The sequence below is a fragment of the Scyliorhinus canicula genome, chromosome 20, assembly GCF_902713615.1.
Source record: "Scyliorhinus canicula chromosome 20, sScyCan1.1, whole genome shotgun sequence".
NCBI lineage: Eukaryota > Metazoa > Chordata > Chondrichthyes > Carcharhiniformes > Scyliorhinidae > Scyliorhinus > Scyliorhinus canicula.
The window spans coordinates 35,259,708-35,286,157 of record NC_052165.1 but is presented as its reverse complement, the minus strand read 5'-3'; the positions used below and the strand labels follow the sequence as shown (position 1 = coordinate 35,286,157).

The 26,450-nt window shown below is 44.1% G+C and overlaps 1 protein-coding gene across 3 annotated transcripts in view; it reads left to right on the top strand.

Annotated features, from left to right (window-relative positions):
• The window catches only part of LOC119954695 (host cell factor 2-like), a 90,384-nt gene that overhangs the window by 20,836 nt on the left and 43,098 nt on the right, over positions 1-26,450 (top strand). For 2 of the 3 annotated variants that reach the window (XM_038780173.1, XM_038780175.1), the window contains exons 5-10: positions 9,488-9,572; positions 10,975-11,081; positions 12,507-12,686; positions 13,626-13,913; positions 15,101-15,288; positions 20,215-20,439. In XM_038780173.1, the coding sequence (XP_038636101.1) occupies positions 9,488-9,572; positions 10,975-11,081; positions 12,507-12,686; positions 13,626-13,913; positions 15,101-15,288; positions 20,215-20,439 (1,073 nt within the window). The remainder of the gene's footprint in view (positions 1-9,487; positions 9,573-10,974; positions 11,082-12,506; positions 12,687-13,625; positions 13,914-15,100; positions 15,289-20,214; positions 20,440-26,450) is intronic. The other variant, XM_038780174.1, reaches the window with a different exon arrangement.

Sequence of the window (26,450 nt, the reverse complement as noted above, 5' to 3'; positions counted from 1 at the left end):
TAATTCTACTTTCCAGCATTTGGCCCATAGCCTTTAATGTTATGATATTTCAAGTGCTCATCCATATCCATTTTAAAGGTTGCAAGGTTTGTCACCTCTACTACCCTCCCAGGTAGGGCATTCCAGACTTCCACCACCCTCTGGGTGAAAAACATTTTACGCCAATCTCCTTTAAACCTCCTATCTCTTAAAATTATGCGCCCTTATACGCCAATATTTTTATTGAGGCATTTTTTATACACACCAAACATAACCATACAGAAGAGCAAGCAAACAGGATTACAAATAACCAAAGAAAATAAATATCTAACACCCCGTCTCCTGCTCCCCACCTTTTTAAACGCCCCCCGTCCCCACCCATTGCTGACACCGTAACTATTTTCGTAGTCGATGAACGGCTGCCATCTCCGGGCAAACTCCTCCATACACCCTCTCACGGCGAACTTAATCTTTTCCAGCCTGAGGGATTCTGCTAGGGCGCTCACCCGAACCCCCGGTTTTGGTGGCCCTAAGATCCATCTCCGGGCTACCAGGGAGGCAAAGGCCAAGACATCGGCCTCTCTCTCCTCCTGGACTCCCGGGTCTTCTGACACTCCAAAGATAGCCACTTCTGGATTCAGGACCACCTTCACCCTCAAGATCTCCGACATAATGTCAGCAAACATCCGCCAGAATCTCTCCAGCTTCGTAAAGACCCAAAATGTGTGGACATAATTTGCGGGCCTGCCCCGTGCATTGCCCACGCCTATCCTCCACCCCTCAAAAAACCTACTCATCCTGGCCACAATCATATGTGCCCGGTGGACCACCTTCAACTGAATAAACCTTACACATGAAGAGGATGCGTTCACTCTCCTCAGAGCCTCCTCCCACAGCCCAGCCTCCAACTCCCAGCTCTTCCTCTCACTTACACTTCAGTACAGTAGTCCCCCGTTATACCGCGCCCCGCAATACCGCGGTTCGCGACATACGGCGGGGGGGGGCTTATGGACCCCAACTGTCAGTTTCCCTCTCCGGATCAAAGTGAGCCGGCCGCTGAAGGTGACACTGCCGGCTGATTGGAGGGAGATTCAGTCAGAGAGGAGCAGCTCACACAGCGTCCGGAAGTGGATATTGCACAGCTACAGCTGCCTCAACCCTGCACAGCAGACAGGTTCTTTAAACCGGTGGCGGTCAGAACATATTTTTGAAAGGCAATCCTTTCCTCCAGTTTGGTGAAACCCACCAGAGTTCCTGGTAAGTTTCTGTGGGTTTCCCTCTGGAATAACTCCCAGCCTCATTCTGTGGCAATCAGAGAGCTTGTTTTAATTAGATCCACGATGGGGGTTTTAAATTTATTTTAAAATCTAGGCATGCGCTTCCCATTGTGAGTCTACGGGGGTCTGACCTCTCCCCCCGCACCCTGTAGACTCACAATGGGAAGCGCATGCATAGATTTTTAAATAAATTTAAAACCCCCATCGTGGATATCAGCGGCTCGGATGCAACACGGGTGGATGTCTTGGACCCCAACACCCGCGTTATAACGGGCGACTACTGTACCCCTATCGGGGCTCCCTACCAGTCCATTACCTCTTTATAGATATCCAACACTCTGCCCTCAACCACCCCTGTTTTTGACACCATCTTGTCTTGTAACTCTGGATGCGGCAGGTGGGGAAAGGTCAGCACCTGCTTTCTAACAAAATCCCTCACCCGCAAATACCAGAACCCATTCCCGCTGGGCAGCTCAAATTCCTCCACCAAGCTCGAGAAGCTGCCCCCAACGAATAGGTCACCAAAAAGCTCAAGCCCCACTCATCACCAACCCTGAAACCACCCGTCCAGCTCCTCCCAAAGCAAACCTATGATTCTTGCAGATTGGTGCCCAAACCGAGGCCCACCTCCAACCTCAGGTGCTGCCGCCACTGTCCCCACAGGGCTGGTGGAGTACCTGGCCAGCAAAAACAGTAGAGGCCCCTCCCCCATTACCGACTTCCTAACCATGGCTATATTCGCCGTCCAATAATAATTCATCAAGTTTGAAAGAGACAACCCACCCCTCTCCCTCGTCTCTGCTCAAGTAGCACTTTCGATACTCATGGGGCTTTATCCACCCAGATAAACCCCAAAATCAGTGCATTAACCCTCCTTAAAAAAGAGCCTTTGGATCGGCAGATTTTGGAACATAAACAAGAACCTCGTGGAACCGTCATTTTCACCAACTGCACCCGTTCCGCCATTGACAATGGGAGCACATCCCACCTCCTAAAATCCCCCTTCATTAGCTCCACCAGCCAAGCCAAATTCAGCTTCTTTAGCTGCTCCCACCCCCGCACCGCCTGAATACCCAAGTACTTGAAACTTGCCCCCACTACTTTAAAGGGCAACTCCTCCAATCTTCTGCCCCATCGCCTGGTTCGGGAAAACATCACTCTTCCCCATATTCAATTTGTACCCCGAGAATCAGCCGAATTCCTCCACTATGCCCATTATTCCCTCAATATCTTCCAAAATGTTCGATATACAGAGCAGTAGATCGTCCGCATACAGCGAGAACCTATGCTGCATCCACCCACCCCCGCACTATCTCCTGCCAATCCCTTGACGCCCTAAGCGCCTTCGCCAGTGGCTCTATCGCCAAGGCAAAGAGCAATGGGGAGAGTGGGCATCACTGCCTCCCATGGTGCAACCTGAAGTACTCAGAACTCACCTGGTTCATCCCCATACTCGCTGCCGGCGCCCAGTACAACAGCCGGACCCAATCCACAAACCCCTGCCAAAACCCAAACCGCCCCAACACCTTCCACAAATAGTCCCACTCCACCCGGTCGAAGGCCTTCTCTTTGTCGATAGCGACTGCCACCTCCACATTTCATCCCTCCGGGGGCATCATTACAACATTTAACAAACGCCTAATATTGGCCGACAGATGCCTCCCCTTTACAAACCCTGTCTGATCCTCTTCTATCACCCCCGGCACACAGCTCTCAATCCGTGAGACCACGATCCTGGCCAGCAATTTCGCGTCCACATTTAGTAATAAAATTGGCTGGTAGGACTCTCACTGCTCTGGATCCATATCCTTCTTTAAAATTAAGGAAATCGAGGCCTGCGATAACATTTGGGGGCGGGGGCGCTCCTCCCTCTCCCCCCTCTCCTTTAACTCATTCAATGCCCTTACCAGCAGGGGCCCCAGGTCCCCCAAAAACATATTATAAAATTCTACCGGGAACCCATCCGGGCCTGCCCCCCGCCAGCCCCCTGCATCACTCCCATACCCTCCATCGCCTCCACACCTTCCATCACCACCAATCCAATGGGAACAGCTGATTCCTATCCACACTTTTTTTTAAGAATTAGAATTAGAACAGTACAGCACAGAACAGGCCCTTCGGCCCTCAATGTTGTGCCGAGCAATGATCAATGATACACCGCATTATACACCTCATTCAGCCCCCCTCCTCCAAGCCTTCTCTGCTCCAAAGGAAACAACCCAAACCTATCCAGCCTCCCTTCATAGCTCATATTATAGCTTATAGAACATATCTTATCCACAGTGGTTTAAGCCAGTCATCATCATAGATAGCTGGGCCACATCAAGCTCTATTGAGACTCATTGACCTCTACCAAATATACCCATTACACTCGGATTATCCAGTCGGGGTGGAAAAAAAAGATAACCACACAGTCTTTGTTCTCCATTACCACTCTTAAATCCTCTCTCTCTGCCCCTCCACCTTCACTTCTACCAATAAATAGCAGGGGCTCATGGATATTAAGATTGAGATCATCATTCCAGCTTCTCCCACTTTTTCCACCAAGCTTTATTGTTGGTGATTGCACTAACACCCTGGCTTGACTAAAATGTGCTTCTTGCCTCTTTCTGATACCTCCCACATAGCTTTACTTTCCATCACGTACTCCACCCAAAATGCTGCTGTGTCTCCTCCCCCATTCCCTGCAGTTTCCTTGTGCCTAGCACTGAATCTGTATCCCATTCTAGCTTCCCTCCTGCCATCTCTCATTCACTCTCAAAATACCTCTGAGCCATGAGATCTACAGCACGATCAGTTAACCTCATTCCCCAGTAAACTGACTATCCAAACTCCCTTCCTGCTCCCTCCACCCCCCCCCCCATAGTAGTTCACATTGTCAATAGTTTCTCCACAACATTCACTGCTCCACTCCTTTTCAAAACTGTCTTCATGCCCGCTTTTCAAAAATATCCAGCCTTGACCCATGTGTCTTTGCAAACTGCTATCTTGTTTTCCTCTCAACTCCTTGACTGTGTAGTCATCTCCCAAGCCATTTCTTTCTTTCTCTCTACCTCTCTTTGACTAGGTTTTCACACACAGCACAGCACTTAAATACTCAAATGACAACCCCTGTGAACGATTGGTAAGGAAGGTGCCTTACCATCCCTTAACCTCTCTGTAGCCTTTGACATAGTTTAACCACATCATGTCATTTGGGGCTATTCTTACTTAGTTCAGCTATTGCCTGATCGTGGATGGAAATCTGCAGCACTGGTTTCTCTTTTATCATCCTGCTACCTTATTTCTCCCCACCCCCCCACACCCAAGCATGAGCAGCTGATGGCATCAGCCTTCTCACCCCGCACAGTCGATTCCTTCATAGGTTCTACTGTCTGGACTGTTTATTTGACATCCAATCTCGGCTGTGCTGCAATTTTTACAGTTGAGCAGTAATAAGACTGAAGTCATCTGTTGTAAAAAAATTGGCACTGATGGTATCTCCATCCCGGCCAGTGTCTCTTGTTGAATTGTTGTTTGCTGCCGAGTATCTTATTCAACCCTGAGCTGAATTCTTGGCGACATATTCTCTTTATCTCAAAAGCTGTCCAGTTGTATCTCCACTACATTACCCATCTCCGCTTCACCTCCAGATTCAATTATTCCATGCTCTTCCGGTTAGCCTACAATGCTGCAGCCTCAATAACCTTCAATTAACTATTCCCAGGTATGCCCTGTTCACAAAAAGCAGGACAAATCCAACCAAGCCAATTACTGCCCCATCAGCCTACTCTTGATTATCAGCCAAGTGACCAAAGGGGTTGTCAACAGCACTAACAAACGGCACTTACACCAATAACTTTCTCACTGATGTGCAGTTTGGATTCCTCTTGGCCACTCAGCTCCTGACTTCATTACAGCCGCGGTCCAAACATGGACAATAGTGCTGAACTTATTTTTACGGAACAAGTAAATAGATTATTGAGAAGCAAGGGGCTGAAAGATTATGGGGGTGGGCAGGAAAGTGGAGTTGAAGTTACAATCAAATTAACCATGACACTATTGAATGGCAGAGCAGGCATGAAGAACTGAGTGACCTACTCCTCCTAATACATATGTCCTTCTGCACGTAACTCAAGAGATGAGGTGAAAGTGACTGCCCTTGACATCAAGGCAGTATTTGACCGAATGTGGCTTCAAGGAGCCCTAGCAAAACTGGAGTCAATTGAAATCAGTGGAGGAATAGTTCTCCACTGGTTTTAGTCACACCTAGGACAAAGAACAATGGTTGTTGTTGTTGGAAGTCATTCATCTTCATCTTGGGACATTGCTGCAAGAGCTCCTCAGGCCTAACCATTTTCAGCTGCTTCATCATTAGCTCTCCTTCCAAGATAAAGTCAGAGTGGGATGTTCCCTGCTGACTGAAAAATATTTAGCATCATTCATGACTCAAGATATTGAAGCAATCCATGTCTGTATGCAGCAATACATGGACAATATTTATACTTGAGCTGATAAGTGGCGAGTAAAATTTAGGGACCATCTATCAGATGCACTCCAGCAACTAACCAAGGCTCCTTTGACAGCACCTTCCAAATTCCCGATCTCTGCCACCTCGAAGGACAAGGTTATCTAATGGATGGGAACACTACCACCTGCAAGTTCCCTTCCCAACCTTGGGCTGCACAATAGCACAGTGGTTAGCACTGTTGCTTCACAGCTCCAGCGTCCCAGGTTCAATTCCTGGCTTGGGTCACTGACTGCGGAGTCTGCACGTTCTCTGCATGGGTTTTCTCCCACAGTCCAAAGGTGTGCAGGTTAGGTGGATTGGCCATACTAAATTGCCCTGAGTGCCCAAAAAGTTTAGGTGGGGTTGCTGGGTTATGGGGATAGAGTGGTGTGGTCTTAAGTGGGGTGCTCTTTCCAAGGCCTGGTACAGATTTGATGGCCTCCTTCTGCATTGTAAATTCTATGATCTGTGAACCACACATCATCCTGACTTGGAAGTATATCTGCCAAACTGCTGGCTAAGATACTGGCCACAAAGATAGAGGACTGTATCCCGGGGGTGATAGGGGAAGACCAGATGGGATTTGTTAAGGGCAGGCAACTCCTGGCCAATGTTTGAAGGCTTCTAAATGGTATTATGTTGCCCTCAGAAAGAGAGGAGGCGGAAGTGGTGGTAGCGATGGATGGGGAGAAGGCTTTTGATCGGGTGGAGTGGAATTACCTGTGGGAGGCGCTGGAAAGGTTTGGGTTTGGTTGAGGGCTTTATTGACTGGGTGCGGTTGCTCTATGAGGCACCAGTGGCGAGTATGCATACGAACCAGCTGAGGTTGGGGTATTTTGAACTACACCGAGAGACCAGGCAAAGGTGCCCCCTCTCTCAGTTACTATTTGCCCTGGCCATTGGCCATGGCGTTAAGAGCCTCTAGGAACTGGAAAGGGCTGGTTCGTGGGAGGGGGGTGGAGCACAGGGTCTCTCTCTACGCATGTGACCTGCTCTTGTACATTTCGGATCCGTTGGAGGGGATGGGGGAAGTAATGCGAATCTTGGGGGAATTTGGCAATTTTTCGGGGTATAAATTGAACATGGGGAAAAGCGAGATGTTTGTGATCCAGGCAAGAGGACAGGAGGAGAGACTGGGAGAGCTGCCACTTAGAATGGCAGGGAAGAGCTTTCGATATCTGGGAATCCAGGTGGCCCAGAAATGGGAGGTACTACACAAGTTAAACCTATCCCGGTTGATAGAACAAATGGAAGAGGACTTTAAGAGATGGGAAATGTTCCCATTTTCACGGGCGGGGAGGGTACAGACCATGAAAATGACAGTCCTCCCCAGATTTCTGTGGTCTTTCAGTGCCTCCCAATCTTCATTCCTAAGGCCTTTTTCAAGCGGGTGAATAAGATTATTTCAGACTTTGTGAGGGTGAGTAAAACCCCGCGAGTGAAGAAAGTGTTGCTGGAGCACAGTCGGCGGGAGGGTGGGTTGGCACTGTCGAACTTCTGCAATTACTACTGGGCGGCTAAAATAGCCATGATCAGGAAGTGGGTAGTGGGGGTAGGGTCGGCATGGGAGCAGATGGAGGCGGCGTCCTGTAAAGACACCAGTCTGGGAGCATTGGTAACAGCACCTCTGCTGCTCTTGCTGGCCCGGTACTCCACTAGCCCGGTGGTAGTGGTGGCTCTGAGGATCTAGGGGCAGTGGAGGAGATATATGAGAGTGGAGGGAGCATCGATTTGGACCCCGATTTATAACAACCATAGTTTGTACCGGGTAGGCTAGATGGCGGGTTCCAGAGTTGGCAGAGGACAGGAATTAGAAGGATGGGGGATCTATTTATAGATGGGAGCTTACCCAGCTTGAAAGCTTTGGAGGATAAATTTAAATTGCCAGCAGGGAATGGTTTTAGGTATTTGCAGGTGTGCGACTTCCTGAGAAAACAGGTGCCGGCCTTTCCGCTGCTGCCGCCACGGGGGATACAGGATAGAGTAGTCTCCAGTACCTGGTGGGAGAGGGGAAGATATTGGATATTTACCAGGAGCTTTTGGAGGCGGTGGAAACCCCGGTGGAGGAGCTTCAGGGCAAGTGGGAGGACGAGCTAGGAGGAGAGATAGAGGCGGGTCTATGGGTGGATGCCCTAAGCAGGGTTAATACCTCCTCATCGTGCGCCAGGCTTAGCCTGATACAATTTAAGGTAGTCCACCAGGCACACATTACAGCGGCTAGGATGAGCAAGTTTTTCGGGATGGAGGATAGGTGTGCAAGGTGCGCAGGAAGCCCAGCAAATCATGTCCACATGTCTTGGGCATGCCCGAAGATTAGAGGGTTTTGCTGAGGCAATATCCACGGTGCTAAAAACACGGGTGGTGCCGGGTCTGGAGGTAGCGATCTTTGGAGTGTCGGAAGATCTGGGAGTTCAGGGGGTGAAAGAGGCTGACGTCCTGGCCTTTGCCTCCTTGGTAGCCCAGAGGCGGATCTTATTAATGTGGAGGGACTCAAAGCCCCCGAGTGTAGAGACCTGGGTTAGTGACATGGCTGGGTTTCTCAGTCTTGAGAAAATAAAGTTTGCCTTAAGAGGGTCAGTGTTAGGGTTCGCCGCTCATCGACTTTCTCAGGGAAAATTAAAAATGTCAGCAGATGCAGTATTCCAAGGGCGGGGGGAGCGGGCGGATTGTTGTATTGTTGAGGCGTGTGAAGATTGGGCTGGGGGAGTTATGGTTGAGGTGTGTGAAGATTGGGCTGGGGGGGGGGAATGCTTATGTTACCATGTTGATGTCATTGTTTTTGTTACTGTTATAAAAATGTTCAAATACCTTAATAAAATATTATTTAACAAAAAGACTTGGAACTATATCGCTGTTCCTTCATTGTCACTGGGCCAAAATCTTGGAACTCCCTAATAGCACAGTGGGTGTACCTACACCAGATGAGACTGCAGTTGCACAAGAAAGCGGCTCATCATCACCACCTCGAGGATGATTTGAGATGTGCAATAAATGCTGGCCCAGCCAATGGCGCCTATAAAAGAATTTACAAAAAAACGGCCAACCCATAATCTGTCTCTCTTCTCCCTATAACATAGCCAAAAGTTTCAGGTAACATTCACGTGTATAAGTTCATGACCATACTCCTTCATCTTAGGAATCCCCTTTCAAACCTGCAATCACCCCTTCCAACACTGTTCATTTGTCTCTGGCCTTGTGCATCCCGCCCCATGTTTCCCTAACTTTAGTGGCCATGACATTCAGACTCCTTGGACCATGCTCTGGAATTCCTTCGCTAAGCTTTGCTTTCTGAACATCCCTCTCTCTTTAAGACACTTCTAAACAGCCACATTCTCAACCAAGCTTTTGGTGGCCATTGTAACATCTCCAACTTTGACTCAGCATCCAATTTTTCAAGTATGCCTCGATGAAGCATCTTCCAGTGTTTATTCTGTGTTAAATATGCCATACAAATGCAAATTGTTTTGTATTGGCACCTTACTATAGTTTCAATTTGATGAAATGTAGACTGATGTGTAAATCTTTGCAAGAATGATTAAATTGCTTGACTTCACTTTAATGTATTCCTTAACCATAGAAAAGTACAAAGCTGATAGCGCTTGGCTATAACAATAAATGGAATACAGTCTGAGAATGACCCATCGGAAACTATATTGTTTTAGGACTCCTATGTTACTTGACCAAAAGCACTGCACTGATAGATTTACAGTAAACTGTCAAGTATTTCTTCCTTTGTTTACAGAAAGCTTGGTTTGGACAAAGCCAGCAACCAAGGGTTCAACGCCACTCCCTCGGAGTTTGCATTCTGCTACTGTTATTGGAAATAAGTAAGTGTTCTGCTGCTAACTGAGTATTGTTCCAAATAGTCAGTAATGAACAAGAAAGCATGTGGTGCGAGAGGAGCATTCTGTCCATGGCCTCTTTGCAGGATAATGACTGGGTGTCATTTCTCATGAGTTTAGTGGAATCGTACTACTATAATCGGAATGATTAATTGCTCTATTTAAAATAATGTGCAAGGGCGAGGGAGAGAAATTGTTTAAAATATGTTCTGATTCATCTTTACTGGGGTCTTCACTATAGCAGGTATGTATTGTGAATGGTGAGTACTTAAGTGATACACTGGTATTTTGGTGGCTTTTAAAACACTTTACAAATATCTAATTACATGTACAGTAGTTAAGCTCTGAAGAACATTCCTTTCCCATTCCCAACTTCTAGAAATGATTTGCTTCCAGCTGGAAAATTTGTGGTGGAGATGGAAAAGTGGTGAATAAATTGGTCACATCAGTGCAAATTCATAATGCATCTAGCTCCTGTGATTATAACCTTGTGCATTTTGAATATTTGTCAAATGTAATATATTCATCCCAGGAGTACGTGCTTAGCACAACACTAAACGTTCTTACTAGTAGCAAATCCTTGCTGATTTCCCATCACTGAAACAGGTTTGAGGTTGCAGCAATTAAAAACATGATGTACAGTAAAATTGCAGCCTAAATGATCAGCATTGAATCTGAGGCCATCTCCAGGCAGATGTCTCGCAGTTTCATTTTTTTGTATCATTTGCAGTATAACTTTGCAAGCCACTTGGAGTGGTTTAGGGCATTCAGTATGATTGTTAATTAATCATATTATCACGTGAAGTTTATAGGCTTCACAGCGAACCTTTAATTGATCTGCTAATCCCACATTTGAAATAAATTATCACGGAGACTAAACTGGAAATGTAAACGGCCTTTAATGTTCTATCTGATGTTATTTTTCACCTAATTATATTATGTTGATACATTTTTGTTTATTAAATTGTAATGATCACTGTTTAGCACTTCATCTGTTATGTAGCACATTTCCAAATTAGGTGCTAGAATCCTCTTATGGTCTTTTTAGTTTCCATAAACTATTATCTGTATTTGTCGTTTTGATGATTATGTATTCGTTTAAATCTTTTTATTAATTAGAAGGTCAATTGTCCAAATTTTTTGCTCGTCCATTTCTGATTGAGCTTTTCAGATGTATGTTTTCACAGTGTAAATATATCTGAACACTCCAAATTTCCCATAGGTTTGGATAATTGACATTCTGTTGCATTTAAACAGCACAAACCGTGCTGATTGTGTTTTCCTTGTTAAGTCTGATATATCTGTTTTAAAGACAATGCACAGTTTTGTTGTAAATAGTTTTCAGCACAACCTGTTTATGTTTTTGTCTGTATTTATTTTTCTTTAGAATGTTTGTCTTTGGTGGCTGGGTACCACTTGTGATGGATGATGTGAAAGTTGCCACTCATGAAAAGGAATGGAAGTGCACAAATACACTTGCTTACTTACATTTAGGTCAGTCTCTTGAGTTTCCTACTTAAGCGACTAATGGGTATGAAATCAAACCGCATTTTCCCCTCCTGCTTTCTCCAGCCATTGTTAAAGATTGTAGTGAAAAATGGCATGTTTTTCATTTCCATTTTTTGTGCAGATAAAAGTGTTGTCCATTCGGTGTGTGCTGTGGCTCAGTCAATTATGCACATGACTCTGAGTCAGAATGCCACAGGGTCAAGACTCCAAAGATTTGAGCACACAATCTTGGCTGACAGTGCAGTGCTGTACCGAGTCAGTGCTGTCTTTCGAATTAAATGTTAAACCAAGACTTTCTGGAAATAGATGCATTAATGACCAGCAGTACTTTATTTAATATTCATATGTTTCAGTCAAGAGAATTATTCAAACTAGAAAGTAGGCAAGAATGTAGCAATCGAATTTCCCTACAGAAGATTTCAAGCTAACTTTTCTGTCAGAATTATTGAGCAATTTGTTCAAGAAGCAATTTTGCAATTTCAATCATTTGCTTGCTTCCTCTAAAGTTAAGAAATAACATGTACATATTTGAGGAGATCATTCTTCATGATTGTACTTAACCTTTTTGCAATGTTCTAATAAAGAGAAACTGAAATTTCCTTGAACTTCCATATTTATATTGATTGCCAATTATTTTAACTGGTCCTAGGCTTGGGTATTTTTTACTCATCGACTCTAGACTTCTATAAAGATTCAGCAGATATATCCGATTTAGACGTGGCCAAAATGAGTTGCATATTGGCAATATATTACCAATTCTACCTGATTATTATTGCATTAAGTCTATTCCTATACATGTTTTAGTTTATGCAGCCCTATGTGAAGTGTAGCACAGTAGCTTATTTTTCCATCAAGGCACAGGCGGGGCATTTTTCTTTACATGCTTTAGGGACAATGGTGCTTTAATAATTTTGTACGCCACTTAGTCATAGAGTGCAGTGTCATTTAGTAAATTTTTTTTAATGAAAGATTCAAATGATCAATTTCAATCAGTTTCAGATAGCATGGTCTTCATGCATGTTACCATAGAACCTTTTACTGTGTAGTTAGTTCAAATATTTTAGAAGCAGTGATTTCTAGATTGCCAGTATAACTCCTTAATGTTAACTGATTGCCATTACTAGGCAGTTAACTTTTCATAAGCTAATTCACAAAGTGTATCCACAAATAAATAGTATACACTAGTGTATACTTCAAATATAACCTGATTCAATTTAGGGTAAAATATGTGTACTTTTTTTAAAAACTTGCATTTAACATTTCTTGTGTTGAGTGTGTAGGTGTTTCAGTAATATTGAAGTATATATCAAAATGGAACTATTTAATTGCGTTGTGTTTACTATTATATAGATGGTGTAATATTTTTAAACATGGGCAAAATGAATTAAGTTAGTGGTATATTTCTGGCAGATGGCAATATGTGGACACCTATAGTTTCGGACACATTGGAGGACAATGTACCAAGGGCCAGGGCTGGCCACTGTGCTGTTGCTATTCATACTCGTCTTTATATCTGGAGTGGGAGAGATGGCTACCGGAAGGCTTGGAATAATCAAGTTTGCTGTAAAGATCTTTGGTATTTGGAAACTGGTGAGTGTTGCATGGCCCTTAAAGGTAAACTTGGGCTGACGAATTAGAGATTTTTTTTGTTTGATGTGTTTAAAATTTCTGTAACAGTAAATGGCGAGGGACAGCACGGTGGTGCAGTGGTTAGCACTGGTGCCTCACGGCGCCAGGGACCCAGGTTCGATTCCGTCCCCGGGTCACTGTCTGTGTGGAGTTTGCACATTCTCCCCGTGTCTGCGTGGGTCTCGCCCCCACAACCCAAAAAGATGTGCAGGATAGGTGGGTTGGCCACGCTAAATTTCCCCTTAATTGGGAAAAAAAACATTGGATTTATTTTTTTTTAAAGTAAATGGTGAGAGTATGGGTTCAAATGTCAAAGGGATAATTTAGGACTAATATCAGGAAGTTTTTCTTCATGCCATTTGAAATGTGAAACATACCAGCTGAATTAGCACTGGAGGCAAAAATCTTGAGGTCACTTAAAAAAAAAAGTTGGGTGCTGCACTTGCAAGAGAAATGTAAGGTATTTCTGGATGGATGAATGAACTTTCTCATCTATAAATATATTGTGTATTTCCATTTCAGTTGCTTGATTTTTATTTCAAAAGAAGGGAAGTATTTATTTTCATGACCATAAATGTTAGGTAGCAGAGCTGGAACTTAACATGGCATGTTTTTAAAAACTAGTGGTCGAAGTAGGAAATTATTTGAGAGTTGGAATCTAGATCAACAACATGAAACGAATTTCATGGTGAGCCATTATCAGTCTACACCAATTCATTTTGAGATAAAGTTGACACTGGAATGATGGAGGGCAGCAATTTAGCTTGCACATTTTCTTCCAAGAATGTTTCTTGAAAATTGAGACAGCAGAAAAGTGAGCCTGGATACAGGCATGTGAGTGAAATATTGAAATACAGTTTTCCTAACTATAACTTGAAACACTGTTTTGTTTGTCTTTAGAAAAGCCCCCTGCACCATCCCGTGTACAATTGGTTCGAGCCAGCACAAATTCACTTGAAGTGTGTTGGGGTGCTGTTCCAACCGCAGATGCCTACCTTCTTCAGCTGCAAAAGTATGATATGCCGCCATCAACTACCACCACCACCATGGCAACTCCATCATTGAGCAACACCGCACTGCCTCAGAAGACTCCATGCAGCCCTATTTCTCCTACACCTGCTTCTCCTGCCACACTCCCTGTTTCTAAAGTAGCCTCCCCCACTAGTGCGCTGGTTCCTGGAATGACGAGTAAGCCTCAAAGTACTTTTAACCGTTTTAATTGTCACCATTTGTTTAGCAAATGGTGGCCAATCACGGAACCATATCTAATGTTGTACACTATGTTTTGAGTTTTGCAAGCACGGGCTGGTTGGGTACAGTTAGTACTTTGCCTTTTGTGAGCAGCTGGAAGTGCGTGTTTGATACAATCGTCAGTGGTTGGGATATATGGCCTACATACCTGGCACTGAAATTCATATACAACGTTACTTGTTTGTGTGATAGACAGAATTTTATTTGGCTTGACAGCAGCACACTGTTAGTGGAAAATACTATTTGTGTTGCCACTACATAATTTTAAAAATAAATAAATTTAGAGTTTCCAATTAAGGGGCAATTTAGAGTGCCAATCCACCTAACCTGCACATCTTTGGGTTGTGGTTGTGTCCCCGCACACACAGGGAGAATGCAAACTCCACACAGACAGTGACCCAGGGCCAGGATCGAACCGGGGACCTCGGCACTGTAGGCAGCAGTGCTAGCCATGTTGCCACTGCATAACAGCAGTGTGAAACAGCTAGCTTCATTTGTTGCTCAAATCTTTGAGACAATTTGCCCTTCCAGGGTAATCTGAGGTAGACAGGGTACTTTTCAGGACAAAAATAATTTAAAAATCAGCAGCACCAAAATAACCTTGCTACAAAATCAGCATCATCAAAATAAACCTTGCTGCGTGGGAGGAATGTAATTAATAGCATCCCAATGTTTGTAAATATGAGCCTTAAATATTTTCTTGTCCAACTGTCTATGAAACTGCGGAAGACAAAGACCAATCAGAATTTACCTTCCTGGTTTAAATTTAGACAAATGCTTGGTGGTTAACTGTTTGCTGGTGCATTGTCCATCGCAATGCTTCGACTAATCAGAGTCCACTTGCCAACCAATCAGCACTCTCTTCTCGTGCAGTTTAAACGGTTGTTCCTTTTACAGTTGGTATTCTTACAAATCTGTCCTAATAAGTGCAAGACCAAAAGCTTCGACAGCATGTCTCTTTTTTTCAGCTATACTGGAGTTCTGTACTACCAAGTGACTATCTATTGCAACAGTCTGAACTGAGGAACATATTTCATTTGGAGTAATATTCTAGAACTTCAATTAATCGTTCAGTTTTTGGTTTCTGCAGTGCCGTACATATTTCTACTTTGTATTCCATAAAGGTGCTGTGACTACCGTGCAAGTCCCTGCTGCTCAGGTATCTGGAATGTCTTCAGCAGCCACCCAGCTGGTTACAGTCTCCCAGCAAGCTGTGCAGACAGTAAAAGCTGCAGTTTCATCCTTACCTGCTGGTGTCCGTCTGGTTGTCCCAGCTCAAAGCGCCACTAATGCTGTTCCCTCTGTAGTAAGTGTGAGTATTCATTTTTCTTTCTCTCTTATTTACCAGTTGAATCAATTTAATTTTGATCATGAGGTTTGAAGTTCAGTGAGAGGGAAAATTCAGTGTTGTAGTTAGTGGAGTTATAACGTTCTGTTAAGGGTGACTTTATAGTGGTGATAAATTAGAAATGTAGGATGGTATATTTGTGGGGAAGCAAGACAAATTAGATTGCGTGATTGGGTCTCCCAAAAAGGAGGAAGTGTATTGTCCCACACTGTTAAACTAATAAATGATTGCCCAATGATTGAAGGGATGTGTTAAGTCATCAAAATGTATCTTAATCAAAGCTTGGCTTAAGAAAATTAAGGTTTATAATCAATGTTCCCTGTAATTTCTTTAGGTGTGCAGTCCCTTTAATATTTTTATGTGTGATAATTTAAAAGGGCTGACTTGTGTTCTGCCTGCGCAGGGACTTTTGGGTTGCTGTGTGTCCACGCAGCTTAGAGGGAACATTGGCTACAGGAACGCTGGAGCACCACTTGGCAGCATTCAAGGAGTCTGAAGCATAATTCTCATACTTGTTTAAAAACAATTCCAATTAAGGGGCATTTTACCATGGCCTATCCACCTACCCTGCACATTTGTGGTTGGCGGGGTGAGGCCCATTCAGACACAGGGAGAATGTGCAAACTCCTCATGGACAGTGACCCAAGACCGGGATCTAACCCAGGTCCTCGGCACCGCGAGGCAGCAATGCTAACCACTGCGCCACCGTGCCGCCCCTTTAATTCTGATACTTAACCACTAACCTGGCTTATCTGTATGAGGCCAACGTTGTGGAAAAGTGGCTTAATTAGGAATGGCTTGAAGTTAGTTAGAGACTGATTGCTTTTATTGCAGGTTTCTCTAGACTCGTATATCTCCTGTGGCCATGCACGTTATAAATCAGATGAGACACTATTTTATGACTGGAGTATTCTAAATGTTGTTTGGAAGCAGCATCTCGCATGCCAATGAGGCCACAAATTCTAAAAAGCACCTCCTACTCCATTTATCAAACTTGCATCCTTGTATTTGAATAAGGGAAAAAATAATTACAGGGCTATTGGGAAAAAGTAGGGGAATGGAACCAATTGGACAGCTCTACAGAAGAGCTGGCACAGGCATGATCACAGAATGGTTAAGGTACAGAAGGAGGCCATGTGGCCTGAACCATTCGCTGTGTGAAAAAGATTTTTCTCACATCACATTTGTTTCTTTTGCAAATCACGTTAAATCTGTGCTCTCTCATTCCTGATCCTTTTACGAGTGGGAAACATTTTTGGCACCTACTCTGTCTAGCCCCCCTCATGATTTTGAACATCTCTATCAAATCTCTCAGCCTTTTTCTCCCAAAGGAGAACAGCCCCAACCCTCCAATCTACTCTCATAACTCTAGTTGCTCATCACTGGGACCATTCTTGTAAACTGCTTCTGCGCTCTCTCCATTAGTGTGGCGCCCAGACTGTACACAGTACTCCAGCTGAGGTCTAACTGTATAAGTTCCACATAACTTCCTTACTCTTGCATGCTATGCCCTTATTAATGAAGCCCAGAATACTATATGATTTATTAACTGCTCTTTCTAACTCTCCTGCCACCTTCAATGACCTATGCACATATACACCCAGGTCCCTCTGCTTCTGCACCCATTTAGGAATTTTACCCCTTATTTTATTTGTCTTTCCATGTTCTTCTGACCAATATGCATCACCATTCACTCATCCACATTGACCTTCATCTGCCACCTATCTGCCCACTCCAATTCATCTACATCCTATTGAAGTTCTACACTGTCCTCTTCACAGTTTACAATAGTTTCAAGTTTTGTATCTTCTGAAAACCAAGATCTAGATCATTAATATCAGGAAAAGAAAGGCCCCCCGGGGAACACCACTACAAACCTTCCACGAGCCTAAAAAATATCCAATGACTATTACTCTCTGCTTCCTCATATTTGGCCAATTTTGTATTTGTGTTGCTTTTCTCAAGTCAATTGTGTAGCACTGTATCGAGCGCCTTTTGAAAGTCTATGTGGCTGCACGGTGGCGCAGTGGTTAGCACTGCGGCCTCACGGCGCTGAGGACCCGAGTTCAATCCCGACCCCGGATCACTGTGAAAAATTTAAAATCGCTTATTGTCACAAGTAGGCTTCAAATGAAGTCACTGTGAAAATCCCCTAGTCGCCACATTCCGGCACCTGTTCGGGGAGGCTGTTACGGGAATTGAACCGTACTGCTGGCCTGCCTGGGTCTGCTTTCAAAGCCAGTGATTTAGCCCTGTGCTAAACAATGTGCGTGTGGCGTTTGCACATTCTTCACATGTTTGTGTGGGTCTCATCCCCACAACGCAAAGATGTGCAGGCTAGGTGGATTGACCACGTTAAATTGCCCCATAATTGGGTTCTTGAATTTAAAAAAAAATTAAAGTCCATGTACACATCAACAGCATTACCCTCATCGATCCATCTTCCAAAAACTCCAGTAAGTTAGTTAAACACTATTTCCCCTTTAGAAATCCATGCTGGCTGTCTTCTAATAGATTCATATGACTACTGATTCTATACCGAATAATTGTTTCAAAAGCTTACCCATCACTGATATTAAATTGACTGGTCTGTAATTGCAGGGGCTATCCGTACAATCTTTTTTGAACAAGGGAGTAACATTTACAAATCTCCACTCATCTGGCATCTTCCCTGAGTCTAGAGAAGACGAAGATTATGGTCAGCACCGCTGCAATTTTCTTCTCGCTTCCTTTGGTATCCTTGGATGCATAATGGTGCATTGATAAACCGATTGGCCACCATTTTTGCTGTATTATTCTGTGATTCTTTGATACGAGCAGAGATATAATTCCCAGTCAGCAGTGTGCTCCAGAATGGCAACACAGAGCAGTCGCATACAAGTGAGAATATATTCCACTGTGCCCAAAGTTGAGGGTGGGAGGAGAAGCTGCTATTAGCTATGGTCTGCTGATAATTAGATTGCAACCAAGCGAGGCAGTCAAGTGGACTAGGCAGCAGAGAAGAGAGCGAGCTGTGAGATTAACTGTTGAAAACTGCAGAGGTCATGGGGAACAAGGGTAAATGATGTGCTATGGTAATAGCCACCATTGTTAGTGCCATTTTGGTGTTGTGGGAAAGGCAGAAAGCTGAAAAGAGAGATTCATGCAGAGTGCCAAGAGAGTTGAGCACAGTTTTGGGATGCAAAAATGTGCCAAAGAATCTTGGTGAGGAAAAGCAGTTTAGAGATGGATTGATAGTTTGATAGGACAAGAGAGATTATTGCTGAGGGAAGAGTGTATGATGAAGGCAGATTTGAATGGTAGCAGTATAATTGGCAAGGAAAGGAAATTATTTTCTGTGATATCTGAAATGGGAGGCAGGAAGCGAAGTTGGATGTTTCATCCTTGGCAGTCCCTCGATTTGAGATGACGTTTGCTGAGGGTTGTGAGTTTTTGTCATGGATCGTCATGTTACCCAACAGGTTTGCAGGTCTTTGGGCACATTGGACAGGATATCTAGTGGGATCAGGAGAGCAGGAATTGCTTCCTTTCCTTCTGTGGTGCTGCTCTGCCTCATCATTGGGTGTTTGGTCTTGAAGCATGATGCAGCTTTATGGACAAATTATTGCCATTTTGAACAGTTGGTAGATGGCAAAATTCCTGAAAAATCAACTAAAGTCAACTGGACACTGTGTCCAGATGGCCAAAAACATCTCCCACTCCCTGTCCTGCACCCCGCAGACTACACACGTGCACACAAACACACATACCGTTTTCTCAACTCTCAAAGGGCCAGCATTCCAGGTGAAGACGAAGAAAATGCTTTTAAAAGAAAAATTTGAGTACCCAATTTTTCCAATTAAGGGGCAAATTAGAGTGGTCAATTAACCTACTCTGCTCATCCTTTTGGATTGCGGGGGTGAGACCCACGTAGACAGAGGGAGAATGTGCAAACTCCACACGGACAGTGACCAGGGGCCAGGATCGAACCCGGGTCCTCAGAACCATGAGGCAGCAGTGCTAGCCCCTACACCACTGTGCTAGAAAACACTTAAAATATATTCTGAAGCTCTCTTTGAAGTCCACCAACATTGACATTAATGACTGGGAGGAACTTGCTATCAATTGTTCAAAGTTAATGTTGATTGGGAATGGGGTTGAGGGAGCAAGAAGGTAGGTCACCCTTTTCTAAATATTCATGGGGAATTATACATTAAATAATAGCAGATGTTTCTTCCTTTCTTTCCTATCGGAATAAAATCCTCTGATCTGAATGTTGCTTTTTTTCACCAGGGTAGAGGAACGTCTGTTTAACTGTAAGCTTGTGTTTTTATCAAGAAGTAATTGCATGAAAAGAGCATGGAATATTAGATAGTAAATATTTTTTTTTAAAGTGCAAAATCTGGCTGCAAATTTCAATGTTCCTATGTTTTTTATTCACAGTGACCTTTTTTTTAGGGTTAATTGCAGGTGGGAGAAATCATCAGCCCCTCATTGGTGAAAAATTAAGCTATTGCTAGCTGAATTTCTCCATAACACAACAGAGAGTGTGGAGTTCTTGGGAGGATATTGTGTTCACAAATGTTAGATCTATTTGTAAATTACCTATATTTTAAAAGTTAGCTATAATAAACATTGACCTTACTATTCATTTGTATGGAGCACTTATTCCATGCAGTATATCAGGTATATTTTTCATTATTGACAGAATGGGGGAATGGTGATTTCTATGAAGCAAAGGCAAACAAAATGAATTTTTCTCTTCATGTGGGTGAAGAAGATTATGGTATTTAATTGTGAAATAAATGTTTTTTGCCAGTGAGCCATAATGGACAGGTTTGTGTGAAAGAACATCTAAAAATGTACCGTAATTCTGCAACAGCTGTGTTAAAGTACCTTTTTGTTGTGCAGGTGAACACGCCGGCCACAACAATGCTGAAGACAGCAGCTGCACAAGTGGCAACATCATCTGGCTCTCTTGGCTCTGCTTCATCGCGACCTATTATAACTGTACATAAATCTGGTGCATTGACTGTAGCTCAACAGACTCAAGTTGTCACCACTGTCGTGGGCGGTGTCACCAAAACGTTCACGCTGGTCAAAAGCCCTATTCAAGTTGGTGGTGGAGGATCCCTGGTAATTAGCACTTCAAAATTATTAGATCGCTTTGCATGCCAGATTTTTGCTGATGGATTAATGAAGCCTCTCTGTGATTTCTCCTCATTAAATGCTGAGGTTTTGGTTCTCATTGACATTAATCTGGCCTTGTGGCTTGCTGGCCCCTGAAGAGGGGCCAATGAAATGTGAGTGAAGTCACGAGTAGCTGATCTGTAATAGCAGTTTTACCCATGAATGGCAGATTGAAAATCTTGCCTTGATGACCTGAACATGTGTGGCTGGCCACTGCCGCAAAAATGTGCTGCATAGTAAAAAAAAATGAAATAAAAATTGCTTATTGTCACAAGTAGGCTTCAAATGAAGTTACTGTGAAAAGCCCCTAGTTGACACATTCCAGCGCCTGTTCGGGGAGGCTGGTACGAGAATTGAACCGTGCTGCTGGCCTGCCTTGGTCTGCTTTAAAAGCCAGCGATTTAGCCCAGTGTGCTAAACCAGCCCCTGCAGTATAGGTTGGTAACAGAGAGGTTGGAGATGGGGGTTAGTGGAAGATAACCTTTCCCCTCCAAAACATAATTTAAAGGGCCTTATCCTTACATTTTGGGAAAAAGAAAATGCTCTCATCTTTGGGGATTCAGGCCTTGGCCTGAACCTTAAAGGATGGAGATGAATATGTAGATGAATATGAAGATGGAGGGGACTCAATCGTAAGGGGAATAGACAGGCGGTTCTGCGGACACAATCAAGACTCCAGGATAGTATGTTGCCTCCCCGTTGCAAGGGTCAAGAATGTCTCGGAGTGGCTGCAGGGTATTCTGGGAGGGGAGGGGGGGGGTGAACAGCCAGCTGTTGTGGTGCACATAGGCACCAACGATATAGGTAAAAAAACAGGACGAGGTCCTACAAGCTGAATTCAGGGAGTTAGGAGTTAAACTAAAAAGTAGGACCTCAAAGGTAGTAATCTCAGGATTGCTACAAGTGCCACGAGCTAGTCAGAGTAGGAATGTCAGGATAGATAGGATGAATGCGTGGCTCGAGAGATGGTGCAAGAGGGAAGGATTCAAATTCCTGGGGCATTGGAACCGGTTCTGGGGGAGGTGGGACCAATACAAACCGACGGTCTGCACCTGGGCAGGACTGGAACCGATGTCCTGGGAGGGGGGGGGGGTTTGCTAGAGCTGTTGGGGAGGGTTTAAACTAATGTGGCAGGGGGATGGGAACCGATGCAGGAAGTTGGACGGTAGTAAAACAGGGACAGAAGCAAAAGGAAGTAAGGGGGAAAGTGTAAGGCAGAGAAGCCATAGTCAAAAATCAAAAAGGGCGACAGTACAAAGTACAGTGACTGAGGGGGGCTCGGTGAATAGGCCGTAATACTAAAAGGAATAAAACGGGAAGTAAAAACATTAATGGTAAGTGACGCGGCAGGTTGTTACATGAAGATATGGGTTCAACGACAAGGAAAATTAGGAGAAAAGTTAAGAGGAAATATAACTTAGGCGAGGTTACTGATCGAGGTGTTAAGATTCAAAACGGAGGTAAAAAAGCCAACATAAGTACTTTACCTGAATGCTCGTAGTATGCGGAATAAGGTAAATGAGTTGATGGCGCAAATCATCGTGAATGACTATGATTTAGTGGCCATTACTGAAACATGGTTAAAGGATGGTCACAACTGGGAGTTAAATATCTGAGGGAAACTATTCGGAAGGACAGAGTGGATGGTAAGGGAGGTGGTGTAGCTCTGTTATTTAAGGATGACATCCGGGCAATAGTAAGGGATGACATCGGTGCTATGGAGGATAAGGTTGAATCCATTTGGGTGGAAATCAGGAATAGTAAGGCGTAAAAGTCACTGATAAGAGTAGTCTATAGGCCACCAAATAGTAACGTTATGGTGGGACAGGCAATAAACAAACAAATAACGGATGCATGTAGAAATGGTACAGCAGTTATCATGGGGGATTTTAATCTACATGTCGATTGGTTTAACCAGGTAGGTCAAGGCAGCCTTGAGGAGGAGTTTATAGAATGTATCCGTGATAGTTTCCTAGAACAGTATGTAATGGAACCTAGATCCATTATAAGCGGTCCTAGATCTTGTCCTGTGTAATGAGACAGGATTGATTCATGATCTCATAGTTAGGGATCCCCTCGGAAGGAGCGATCACAATATGGTGGAACTTAAAATACAGATGGAGGGTGAGAAGGTAAAATCAAATACTCTTGATTTGTGCTTAAACAAAGGAGATTACAATGGGATGAGAGAAGAACTAGCTAAGGTAGACTGGGAGCAAAGACTTTATGGTGGAACAGTGGAGAACCTTCCAAGCGATTTTTCACAGTGATCAGCAAAGGTTTGTACCAACAAAAAGGAAGGATGGTAGAAAGAGGGAAAATCGACCGTGGATGCCTAAGGAAATAAGGGAGAGTATCAAATTGAAGGAAAAAGCATACAAAGTGGCAAAGATTAGTGAGAGAGTAGAGGACTGGGAAATCTTTAGGGGTCAACAGAAAGCTACCAATAAAGCTATAAAGAAGAGTAAGATAGATTATGAGAGTAAACTTGCTCAGAATATAAAAATAGATAGTAGAAGTTTCTACAAATATATAAAACAAAAAAGAGTGGCTACGGTAAACATTGGTCCTTTAGAGGATGAGAACGGAGTTTTAATAATGGGAGATGAGGAAATGGCTGAGGAACTGAGCAGGTTTTTTGGGTCGGTCTTCACAGTGGAAGACACAAATACTATGCCAGTGACAGAAATGAGGCTATGACAGGTGAGGACCTTGAGAGGATTGTTATCACTAAGCAGGCAGTGATGGGCAAGCTAATGGGGCTAACGGTAGACAAGTCTCCTGGCCCTGATGGAATGCATCCCAGAGTGCTAAAAGAGATGGCTAGGGAAATTGCAAATGCACTAGTGATAATTTACCAAAATTCACTAGACTCTGGTGTGGTCCCGGGGGATTGGAAATTAGCAAACGTGACACCATTGTTTAAAAAAGGAGGTAGTCAGAGAGCGGGTAATTATAGGCCAGTGAGCTTAACTTCGGTAGTAGGGAAGATGCTGGAATCTATCATCAAGTAAGAAATAGCAAGGCATCTGGATAGAAATTGTCCCATTGAAATGAAATGAAAATCACTTATTGTCACGAGTAGCCTTCAATGAAGTTACTGTGAAAAGCCCCTAGTCGCCACATTCCGGCGCCTGTCCGCAGACGCAGCATGGGTTCATAAAGGGCAGGTCGTGCCTAACTAATTGAGTGGAATTTTTTGAGGATATTACCAGCACAGTAGATAACGGGGAGCCAATGGATGTGGTATATCTGGATTTCCAGAAAGCCTTTGACAAGGTGCCACACAAAAGGTTGTTGGATATGATAAAGATGCATGGCATTAAGGGTGATGTAGCATGAATTGGTTAATTAGTAGAAAGCAAAGAGTGGGGATTAATGGGTGTTTCTCTGGTTGGCAGTCAGTAGCTAGTGGTGTCCCTCAGGGATCAGTGTTAGTCCCACAATTGTTCACAATTTGCGTAGATGATTTGGAGTTGGGGACCAAGGGCAATGCGTCCAAGTTTGCAGACGACACTTAAGATGAGTGGTAAAGCAAAAAGTGCAGAGGATACTGGAAGTCTGCAGAGGGATTTGGACAGGTTAAGTGAATGGGCTAGGGTCTGGCAGATGGAATACAATGTTGCCAAATGTGAGGTTATACATTTTGGTAGGAATAACAGCAAACGGGATTATTATTTAAATGATAAAATATTAAAGCATGCTGGCACTGGAGGGTGTGCAGAGGAGATTCACTAGGTTAATCCCAGAGTTGAAGGGGTTGGATTACGAGGAGAGGTTGAATAGACTGGGACTGTACTCGTTGGAATTTAGAAGGATGAGGGGGGATCTTATAGAAACATAAAATTATGAAGGGAATAGATAGGATAGATGCGGGCAGGTTGTTTCCACTGGCGGGTGAAAGCAAAACTGGGGGGGGGGGGGGGGGGGGGGGCATAGCCTCAAAATAAGGGGAAGTAGATTTAGGACTGAGTTTAGGAGGAACTTCTTCACCCAAAGGGTTGTGAATCTATGGAATTCCTTGCCCAGTGAAGCAGTAGAGGCTCCTTCATTAAATGTTTTTAAGATAAAGATAGATAGTTTTTTGAAGAATAAAGGGATTGAGGGTTATGATGTTCGGGCTGGAAAGTGGAGCTGAGACCACAAAAGATCAGCCATGATCTCATTGAATGGCGGGGCAGGCTCAAGGGGCCAGATGGCCTACTCCTGCTCCTAGTTCTTATGTTCTAATATGTACCTGCATCCCGTATAATATTGGATCCCATGTAAGCCATTGGCGCAGGACTGTCAGTGTTGGAAGCCCTCAACCCACTTATTGTTCTTTGGGTGCAGACGACGCGGTTGTCACAATGTTTGACTCTCCTTTTGCACCAACATTTCTTCAGTTTTGTTTCCTAAACAAACTGGATTCCTATGTGCCTTGTAGCAAAGTGGTAGGACACATGTGATTGCTTGATATTTCCTACCTGATGAATTCTTGATCTCATCTGTACCATCACAGGAACTGGGTGGAGAGGAGAGAAAATTAGAGAAAAAATGCATTTACTACAGCTCATTGCAGAGGCCTTAGGATAGGCCCCCTTTTCATTTAGTTAATTGATGCATTATATGATTAAACCTGGAGAGATCAATGGCAATTGTGCGTACATGGCTTTATTTATCCTGATTTACATTTTGCCAAGTTTTAAGATTTGTTATTTTAAAGAGCCATGAAAATTTGTACAGCAGGAACAATTTGTTTAATGTGTTTGATATTTCTAACTTCCTGGAGAAAACAAGATGATCTTTTGTAACATTTGCCATTTTGTTTTGCTGGATTGTAGGTTTTTTTTTTAAACAAACAATTTTATTGAGGTTTTTTTTGGCATTGTAAACAGTTCCAGATAACAGAAATATGCAAACATTAACGTAAAACCAATACTTCAATCAAACCATAATGCACATACCCGCTCCTCTCCCATAGACACTACCCGCCTATTTGTCCCTCCTACTCTGGTCTAATCTCTCCCCCCCCCCCTCTCCTGATGTTCACTCTCCCACGAAGAAGTCGATGAATGGTTGCCACCTTCGGGCAAACCTCAGTACAGATCCCCTCACGGCGAACTTAATTTTTTCCATACCCAGAAACCTTGACGTGTCCGAAAGCCATAGTTCGGTCTTCGGGGGTTTTGAGTCCCTCCATGCCAGCAGTACTCGTCACCAGACTATTAGGGAAAGTAAAGGCCAGAACATCTGCCTCTTTCTTCCCCTGGACTCCCGGGTCTTCCGAAACCCTGAAAATTGCCATCGCTGGACTCATCACCACCCTTGTTTTCAGCACCCGGGACATGACCCCTGCAAATCCCTCCCAGTACCCCCTAAGCTTAGGACATGAATGTGAACGTGGTTCGCTGGTCCTCCTACGCATTTAGCGCACTTGTCCTCTACCCCAAAGAATTTGCTCATCCGAGCTACCGTCATGTGGGCCCGGTGAACGACCTTAAATTGAATCAGGCCGAACCTGGCACATGTTTCGGTTGAGTTTATCCGACTCAGGGCTTCCGCCCACAGCCTGTCCTCCATCTCCCCGCCAAGCTCCTCCTCCCATTTGAGTTTCAGTTCCTCCGTCTGGGACACTTTCCCCTTCATGAGCACCGTGTAAATATCCAAGACTCTACCCTCTCCTCCTTCTCCTCTAGAGACTATTCTGTCCTGGATCCCTATTGGCGGGAGGCGTGGGAAGGATGGGACCTGTCTGCGTACAAAGTCCCGCATCTGTAAGTACCTAAAGTCATTTCCCCTTACCAGCCCAAATTTCTCCTCCAAACCCCTCAGACTCGCAAAGCTCCCCTCCAGGAACATTTCGCTCACCCCCGCCCGCCGCCATGTTCGAAACCCTCCATCCATGTTCCCAGGGGCGAATCGATGGTTATCACATTGGAGCCCAGACAGACACACCCACCTCCCCTACATGCCTC